This window comes from Acanthochromis polyacanthus, chromosome 9 (assembly GCF_021347895.1).
Source record: "Acanthochromis polyacanthus isolate Apoly-LR-REF ecotype Palm Island chromosome 9, KAUST_Apoly_ChrSc, whole genome shotgun sequence".
Classification (NCBI taxonomy): Eukaryota; Metazoa; Chordata; class Actinopteri; family Pomacentridae; genus Acanthochromis; species Acanthochromis polyacanthus.
The window spans coordinates 27,349,968-27,360,013 of record NC_067121.1 but is presented as its reverse complement, the minus strand read 5'-3'; the positions used below and the strand labels follow the sequence as shown (position 1 = coordinate 27,360,013).

The window sequence follows — 10,046 nt, the reverse complement described above, 5'->3', positions numbered from 1 at the left end:
CAGCTTTGGAACATTTCAGTGGAATGATTAGTATGTGAGGACACACTTCATGCTCTTGTGCTGATTCTGCTGTTCTGACACACTACGTCAGCTGACATGAATCACATCACCGAGGGAAAAAAACAAGAGTGAGGAGTCGCTGTTTTGTTATTTGTTGTTGTTTTTTTTAATTCAGAAAATCTGTCCACATTGAGATGTTTGCCTCAGTTGGTCCCACAAAGTCTGGCCTTCCTCAAGGCTGCAAGACGTTTAAATTTTCTTGCCCTATTCATTTTACAATAAAGCAGATGGTTCACCATGGATGAGGACAAAGACACAGATTTCATAAGATACACATTGTAGCTCGAACATAAGTCTCTTCAAGGAAATAAAAAAAGGGACACGCTGTACCAACCATAGCAGTTACCCAGGTGACCGTCTTCATCGCGTATTAAAACCTGCAGCTGATGGCGAAGAGACGCAGAGCACTTAGAAGAGAGTGAAAAGCTGTTCAATCTGAGATCTTTTGATACGTGAAAACCTCCTATAGATCAAATAAACTTCCTCTGGTTGGAGCGTCTCTGATGTGAGGATTTGCTTCTTCCCTGTGCAGTAAAAATCACTGGGAGCTGCACTGCTTAAGAGGACAAAATGATCGTTTGAAAGAAAGCATGACTACTGTTGAGGCTCACAAGGGTTATGAGGTAGAAAGAACTGAAACTGGATTATTAAACCAAGAGCTTTGTTAAAATGTGCATGTTGATAATGTTTTATTGAATATTTTTACATTTTTGGGGACAGGTTTTGATTACAGTTTCTGATCTTCAACTGGCTTCTATATTCAAGAAAAGCCAACTCACCAATCAGTTTCCATTATTTATTAATCCTTAGATTTGATCGTAAATGTCAAAAATAAAGATTTTTTTCTACCACAGAACACACACACCCCTCCATAAGCCTGGGCTAATTTAAAGCTTTTTTTGGTGCACTTTAGAGAACCTCTTCAGAATACCCAAAATATTCTTTTGCCTTCATGCTGGAAAATCTCATGAAAAGAGCAATCTAGAGTTCATTCAGTGTTTTCTTCAATACGTTCCTGCTCTGTAATAAAATCCACTGGTGTCTCCAGAAGTCAACAGCAACATATTTTTTAAAGGTCAGGTAATTTCCTGGGCTCTGTCGCTTTTAATAAATAGTGCATTGTGAGATTAATATTCATTTGTAGCTCAGATTTAATGGCTGTGTTCACTGTAATGAAAGAACATGTTGCACAGTCCAACCATGTGGCTCACTGATGTGTATCTCATAGTTTTTAGACAACAATGGAGTTCTGAAAGAATTAGCTCTGAGGCGTAGTTGGATCAGTTCATTGTGAGTTTTTCACTGGATTTGTTGACAGCGAAAATATAGAATATCACGCTCTGATTTGGCAATGCACAGCGAGTTTTATCCCTTTCTTGCTGGGATTTGAGAACAAACAGTGCTGCTGCTTTTCAGTTTCTACCTCTACGTTTCACAGTGTCAACTCTCTGTCACCGGACCATCTGTCTAAAGGCCTGAGAGGCTCCTGAGTCAGTCACTTTAAACATCATCTGTCAGTTTTCCCTCAGCAGAGTCCCAGCAACACTCCAGTAGAGCCCACGGAAGCTTCTGGATACCACCTCCTTGATTAAGATGTGTAACAGGGACAGATGACTAACAAAACAAAAACTGTTCAAATACAACTATCTGATGCACATTTTCCCACCACTGTGTTGACTGTACCATCTGGGCATCCCATCTGTTTTTACTTTTATGACATATAGTGCGTTATCTCCAGATCTGCTGATATGATGTTCGTTGGCTGCAAGCACTGAAGCATTTTAACACGGTCTTCCTCTTCCTTTCGGCAGATACAAACACAGCAGGTCTCGCACACATTTACGCTCATGATGATCGAGACGAGAAGGACACTTGAGGATAATATGGTTTTAAAATGAGAGAAATGGGTGACAAACGCCATCATCATCTTTCTTCCTGCCAAAGTGCTTTTTGTTTTAGACTTAAAACTGTACAGTATTCACACACACATTGTTTTGACCTACAGTAGCATGCTAAAAATTCACAGTTAAGTCTGAAAATATTGAAGTTTTCTAATGATGGGTCTATAGTTTCTAAGCTCTGCGATGGGTGCATTTGATTTTGAAGAATGATAACCAATAGAAAGGTGCATCACATGTCACATGGCATCACAGTGGCAGTTAAGGTCTGAGTGGAGATGCTTGAATAGACTGGCCATCGAGAAGATAATTCTGTCCTTTAGAAGACGAAGAAACTGACAGTATCTAACACATGAGATGCTGCAGACCTTTGTGTTCAGACGTTTGGTCTACAGACAATAGATCTGAAATAAAGTGATGGAGAGGATGTTAAAAGATTAAATGGGGTTGAATCCAGGTGAGGCAGTGTGAGACGCAGTCAGCACACGCTCTGATCCTCCCTGGCTGAGCTTCTCTGCGCTCCGCAGGCCGCTGTAAAGCCTCTCCTCCACTGACACCACCAGCTTGTCTGTCAGACTGCTCTCTGCCTGCAGGGAAACCTCTGATAAAATGGCCTGACTGCTGTTGTTGTTCCTGTTGTCAACTCTTGGATCCATGTAGCTCGTTTGTGCAGTCACTGTGCTCACAGACTGGCTGCTTGTGCTTTCTGAGTCCTTGTTTGTAGAGATTTGGCAGCCTTCAGTCTCACCAGCCGACGCTGCGCAGTCAGAGCTGCTTTGTGTTGTGTCGCTTGCTTCAGATGTTTTGCTGGTCGCTCCACTGGCAGAGTCTCCCGCAGCTCCTTCGCTTGATGGATCTTTGCCCTCTGCTCTCTCTTTGGCCGCCTCCTCAGAAGCTGCAACCTCGCTGGCTTCTTCATCGGCAGCACTCGCGATTCGTGAGAGGGTGCTGTGATATCTGGTGTCCAGAGGGTAGCCAGCACTGTCTCCCCTCCTCAGAGGAGTGAACCGCTGCCTCTCCAAAGATGGGGAGTACCTTCCCCCAGTGCTAGACCCTGGGTCGCTGTATTGCTTATGTCTTTGCCACTGTTTCCGGAGGTGAACTCTGGATCTGTGCCTGGAGCGTAACGGAGAGTCCTGCTGGTCAAACCGTGGGTCGTGGCGAAGGAACTCGTTAAAAAGGGCATCTGTCTTCTCGTCGATGCTGTAGTCACGGCGGCGGAGACGGGGTCGGTGGGGACTGGAGGGCTGTGAGATTGGCTTCACCAGTGGCGACATCAGCTGTGTCTGTGATTCTGGAGACTTCTGAGGATGAAGGGATTTCATAAGCTGATATGGTTCCTGAAGGGTGAAAGACTGGCTGCCAGTCTGAGGTTTCTCCTTGAGTTTCCCATCTCTGTCCATGCCGTCCGCCATCTCTTCCTCCAGCTCCTCCTGAAACAGCCGGGCCTCGATGCTCTCACACACCGAGCCTTTTCTTCCAGAGCTTGTGAAAAACAACCTTCTCTCAGACGCTGTCTTCCCTCGAGGCGCTCCAGGAGTCCCGAACAGCCGCATCTCATCAGGGGCCCTGGATGGTGCTTCTATGGAGGCATAGCCACTGTCCATTTGGAGGAGCTTCCTGTTTCCCCCTCAGCCTCTCCCCCTGCTCCACTCCCCATCTCACTGTCTATACCTGATGCTCCTCTGCTTCCTCCATCCATCGCTTCTCCCTCCCCTTCTCCTTCAGGCTCATCGTCCAAATCTTGGGACAAGCAGCTGTCCAGACCCGATCGAGCTCCTGCACCACCGATCGATGAGACGCTGTCGGCGTCACTGCGGATGGACTCCCGATCTGTGCTGCTCTGGTCTGAGGAGGCGTATTGTTCCAGAGAGGCTCGCAAGCTCCAAATGTCTTTGTATAAGGAAGGAGGAGCCTCCAAGCTCTCCTGGCGAATCATGAAGGAAAAAGATGAGCCTGAGTCAGTCCTTCGTCTGGCCTCCGCTCCCAACACCACCTCATCTCCTTCATCTATCTCCACCTCCTTCTTTTTCCCCACATCTGTCGCCCCACTGTCTGTTTTCGTGTCTTTACTTTTCTTTAACATGTCTTCAAACCTTTCCTGAATGGCAGCTTTTTGTTGCATCCCGAACAAGTCGTCATCTTCTGCTGATTGTAGCTCGTCTCCTGCTTTTGATCTCATAGCTCCACCGAACATTGTTTCGTTCTCCTCTTCTGTTCCATTAACTGCAGCTTCCTCTTGCTTCTGGGCCAGACACCTGTCTGATGGCAAACAGAGTTCCTCTCTCCTGGTGCTGCTGCTACCTACCTCCACCATGGCCTCCAGTTTTAGCCTGCACAGTTGGAGAAGAGGAATCAATAATTGTGGAAATGACATGGTTTAAGCCACGGTGTTATATGCTGGGATGTACCTGCTGAGGAAGACTGAAGATGTGGGTGCAGATGTGGGATGAGTCAGAGACTCTGCAGAGAGCGACTGGAAGCCACTGGTCTGGATGGGAGTGTGTGGGAAAGATTCAATGGCCTCATCTCGAAGAGGAGAAGAGTCATCTTCTGTGTGATCAGTGGTTTCACTTGCAGCTCTCTGTCTCTGAAAGGGCCTTCTCTTGGGGGATCCTGGTAGAAATTCACATGAATACAAAGTGATCTAGATGTTTTTTGCAAAGCAAGACATTTCCCACAAGTCCCATCTTTTTCATCCATTGCTGTCATGTATACAAACCTTTGGCATCCAGACTGGCAGCCCGGTGACTGGTGTCAAACTTCCACCTCCTAAAGTAAGGCCCAGCTCCCTCCAGACTGGCGTGGCGCCGCAATTTAGAGAAGAAATGTAGAACTGAAGTCTGGCCTGAAGCCGGAGTCGACTCTCTTCTCTGCCCCCTTTCGCTCTCAGCCTCCCCCCTGTCCCCGATAGCCTCCATCTGACAGAAGAGATGAAGGGAGAGGAGGATAGAGGGAGGTGATGACACATTAAGGAGGGGTTGAGGCAGACAGGCTGAGATGAATCATGGCGGGCAGAGGCAAAACCCTCGAGGGACAGCAGTTTGTCATTTTGTCACTCAGTTGCAGTGATGACTGATGTCACAGTGCATCAGTAGGTTTCAGCCGGTGGCAGCTGCTTTTCACAGCTTCGTTTATGCTCGATACGAGTGGATGAATCTGCACTCTGCACATGTACTTCTGGTGAAATGATATAAATGCATGCTTTTGACTTCTCTGTTAAAAAGAAAATTTATTACTTGTCGCATTTTGATGAAATACATTCATGTCATCTAGACAGAAATGTTATTTCCAGTAGGAACTAAAGCATGACTGAAGTGTCAGCGTTAAACTATTCTCACAGCCTGAGCTGCAAATGTTGTTGTTGTTTTATTAGCACCATCATAAAAATCATGTAGTGTCAATAAAAACACCAAGCAGCTCAGCTCCTGTTGGGAAAGTGATAAAATAATATTCAAGTCTTTGGCCATGCAAGCAGCTCTGTGACAGTGATACTTTGAGAAACACACTCACATGCTCACAGTACTGCTGTTTAGTACATATGGCGTTTAGGTTGTTCAGGGTTTTAGTCAGCAAATTTAGAATTTATCATCCAGGAACCATTGACTCTCTGAACCCTGAGCCTACCTGCGAGTTTAAAAGAGCATTTTATCTTTTGAAAACTGCCAAAATGATACCATTTGTCACAGCCACAAAGGTGAAAAGCAGATTGAAACATCAGATTTTTAGCTTTCTGAGGGCCCCTGAAGGTATCATTTGTGGTGTGCAGTTCTGTTGGGAAGATTAACCAAATCTAAGCTTAAAATTCTAAAAACAACCTTATTTTTCTTTACCCATTTTTTAAATTGGTTTTTTAAATACTATTTGCTCCACTACATTCTGTAAAAAATCAACTGAAAAGCTCTTAGTGACTCTGCTGTGGATGTCACCTGACAAAAAATCTGAAAGTTTTCTGGTGAATTAGGTTGAATTGCAGGCTGTGTTTTCACAGAGCAGATGAGAGATTTACGTGGTTAAATATTTACACGCCGTACAGTCACTATTTTTTTCTCAGTATTGGTATCATCTCTAGATATTAGCAAAAACATTGTACATATTACATTTTTGTCTAGTAAATAATGAAAGAAATTAAAAATTTCTCTCTTTTTTATATAATTTGTGGCATTATAACCATGTCATGTGGCATAAAGCACATTTCAAAGTTCTTTTTACCCATGGTTGTGCCTTATATTGCAGTGAAATTAATGACAGGAGCAAAAAAATGGTCAGAAATTGCTGAAGATTATTAGAAGTGTTGTAAAAATTGTAAAATTTCACTGGAATCCATCAAGTAAATATTTCAGTCAGCACCAAAAGTGACTGACGATGCTACCCTTTACTGACCAGTACTATTCACTGGACATGTCTTGATTTTCGACACAGAGAGTGTAAAAACTCACTGTCTGGGACCGTGTGTGCTGTGGTTTCATGGTAGGAGGCTGCTGCCTGGGTCCCTGGTCCAGAATGATGGAGTGGTGGGGGTCTCCTGGCAGACCTCCACTGAGGCTCTGACCCATCCAGTCAGGGACTCTCCTCTCTGTGGGCTGCAGAGAAATGAGGAAACTATTTTGTATGCGGATCGTGTGAAATCTGTCTGTTGCAGAGACTACACCCATCATGAATATGAGTTTCATACCTGGTAGATGGAGAGGGGCAGTTTAGGAGTCTCACTGATGTTGATGGTGCTGCTCTCTGTTGAGTCGCACTCCATGATGGTGAGGATCTTCAGGTCACAGGGGGCCGGAGGCAGGTGGAGGTGGGTCAGCCGGGCCTTCTTCAGGTGGTGGAAGTCTCCTTCAGTCAGAGTGTACCTGAGAGTAAGGATTAAACATCTTGATCAAATTCCTGTGAACGACTTGTCACCGTAATAATATATCTGTTGAACTGTACCTGCGTCCTTTGTCCTGAGTCGTCTTCTCCTGTTCGAAAAGTGCAGATTCATTGAAGGAGACTCTGCGTCCAGTCGACCCCGTGGAGACAAATCGCTCTGATTCTCCATCGTGACAGCTGGATGCTGAGAGTGCGTCTGATTCATCCAGACGAATGGTGATTTCTGAGTGACAATGATGACAAGGACACACCAAGGGAGAGAAATAATGGAGTTAGTGACGACAACGGGCCGGAGTACACGTGTGGATGAACTTAAGAAAAACGCAGCTCTGACCTTGCGTGGGCTGAGAGTCCTCAGCGTAAGTAGTGTTTGTCTTCTCAGGGTCATCGCTGGCTCTGAAAGAAGGAAATGAATTTTACAGTGTGTGCTCTTTCACAGAAGCAGAAAATGCTTAGTCACACAGCTTTCTATTTCATACTCAGCACAGCTTTAATAGAAGCTGTCAGAGTCACACTGGCTTCTACAATCCCTGATCAGGCCCACACAGTGTGTCACTCTGCAGGTGTAGCACCCACCTGGAGTAGCGCCGTCCACCCATGCAGCAGCGATGACAGAAGAGCAGCAGCAGGGACAGCAGGACCAGCGTCCCGCCGGCGAAAACACTCAGCAGCACTAACAGCAGAACATAGTTCTCCACCTGGCCGGCCGACACTGGCACATCCTGGTAGCGTACAACCATGAACACAGATTAGTAGTTTTGTAGTAGTACCTTCACACAAGTGCTTTTTATAGCTATTTCCACTTTACTTGACTATTGCCATTTTGTCCTGCTGTACTGTATATTCTGTTATGTTTCAGAGGGGAAATTAGTATCAATGAATATAACCTCAGTCAGCTACAACACTAAAATGCTGCTTACATGTACACTATATTCTCAAAAATATTCGCTCACCCATCCAAATAATCAGAATCAGGTGTTCCAATCACTTCCATGGCCACAGGTGTATAAAATAAAGCACCTAGGCATGCAGACTGCTTTTACAAACATTTGTGAAAGAATGGGTCGCTCTCAGGAGCTCAGTGAATTCCAGCGTGGAACTGTGATAGGATGCCACCTGTGCAACAAATCCAGTCGTGACATTTCCTCGCTCCTAAATATTCCACAGTCAACTGTCAGCTGTATTATAAGAAAGTGGAAGTGTTTGGGAACGACAGTAACTCAGCCACCAAGTGGTAGGACCACGTAAACTGATGGAACGGGGTCTGTGGATGCTGAGGAGCATAGTGCCAAGAGGTGGTCAACTTTCTGCAGCATCAATCACTACAGACCTTCAAACTTCATGTGGCCTTCAGATTAGCTCAAGAACAGTGCTTCAGCAGAGAGCTTCATGGAATGGGTTTCCATGGCCGAGCAGCAGCATCCAAGCCATACACCACCAAGTGCAATGCAAAGCTTCGGATGCTGTGGTGTAAAGCACGCCGCCACTGGACTCTAGAGCAGTGGAGACGCCTTCTCTGGAGTGGCCAATCTCACTTCTCCATCTGGCAATCTGATGGACCAGTCTGGGTTTGGCAGTTGTCAGGAGAACGATACTTGTCGGACTGCATTGTGCCAAGTGTAAAGTTTGGTGGAGGGGGGATTATGGTGTGGGGTTGTTTTTCAGGAGTTGGGCTTGGCCCCTTACTTCTAGTGAAAGGAACTCTGAATGCTTCAGCATACCAAGACATTTTGGACAATTCCACGCTCCCAACTTTGTGGGAACAGTTTGGAGCTGGCCCCTTCCTCTTCCAACATGACCGTGCACTAGTTCACAAAGCAAGGTCCATAAAGACATGGATGACAGAGTCTGGTGTGGATGAACTTTACTGGCCTGCACAGAGTTCTGACCTCAACCTGATAGAACACCTTTGGGATGAATCAGAGCGGAGACTGAGAGCCAGGCCTTCTGGTCCAACATCAGTGTGTGACCTCACAAATGCGCTTCTGGAAGAATGGTCAAAAATTCCCATAAACACACTCCTAAACCTTGTGGACAGCCTTCCCAGAAGAGTTGAAGCTGTTATAGCTGCAAAGGGTGGACCGACGTCATACTGAACCCTATGGATTAGGAATGGGATGTCACTTACATTCATATGCGAGTCAAGGCAGGTGAGTGAATACTTTTGGCAATATAGTGTATAAACACAACACTGACATATTACCAACCTATAAATGTCTTGATGCTAACATGCCATAGAGAAAATCTAGATTTTATCCCTCTTTTAAAAAAAAAAGGAGTTTATCCCACCACTTGATCACAGACATCATATTAAATTCTCAACAATATTGTACATGACCTTTTCTTCGCTTTTTAAAAATCAGCAAACAGTACAACTGTGCTGTATAAAGATAAAAATGATGCCATAAATTGATATGATTAAGGTTAGAGGTATCTACACAAGAGTTTGCCCTGTGATTAACCACGAATTGAATAGCATGTTTCAAATAGCTGCACATCTTGATAGAATGTTTTTATCTAGAGACACAGATTTGATATTTAATTTTTTGTCAAAATGATATTTTCCAACTCATTTTAGCTGATTGCCAACACAAATCATGCACCTATTTTCCTCCTAACTGCGGAGAATATCAAGGTTCTCTAATGGTGAAGTTAACACATTGTTATGCCTTTTGTTGTTGCTCACAACAACAAAGCAAGTGCAGACATATGTTACTGGGTAACATAAATCTTTTTTTTATTTTACTTACAAGTAGGACATGACATATTTATTTTTAAGCTAGTTAATTTTAACTAGCCTGTCAATGTTAATTTTGGGTTGATGAAGATATTCTACTTAAATATTCCTATGTGTCGTTTTTAACATACTCCAATATTGCAATATAAATATTGGAGATCAAACTACTTTCAAGATCAGCACTGAATTTATTTTTAAGGAGGAGAATCAAAAATTGTTCCTCATATTAAAGATTAGAAGTTTCAGTGTTCCATAATACCTGTAATATCTCTTCAAAGGGTCCACTTCCTTTATTTAGTGAGCTCTAAAGACCCACTTTGGTGAAACTCAGGTTTGTGTTCTTAGCATGAAGTTTTACAGTGTTTGAGCAGGGACAGAAGTGAGCAGCTGGTGTGCTCAAGCTGCATCAAGTAGCATAGGGCTGGGTGGAGAAAGACGTGGAGATTTCATAGATCTGCACATTTTTAAAGAAGGTGTAGAGT

General features: G+C 44.3%; 1 protein-coding gene across 1 annotated transcript; it reads right to left on the bottom strand.

Moving 5' to 3' along the window:
- Positions 1-142: 142 nt before the first annotated feature.
- Positions 143-9,617, bottom strand: LOC110953532 (voltage-dependent calcium channel beta subunit-associated regulatory protein-like). Its single transcript, XM_051953213.1, is given in 9 exon segments — positions 143-3,592; positions 3,595-4,291; positions 4,370-4,574; positions 4,681-4,879; positions 6,398-6,541; positions 6,634-6,808; positions 6,888-7,050; positions 7,162-7,223; positions 7,404-9,617. Coding segments are annotated over 9 exon segments (3,006 nt in total). The 5' UTR covers positions 7,568-9,617; the 3' UTR covers positions 143-2,395.
- Between the last annotated feature and the right edge of the window lie 429 nt (positions 9,618-10,046).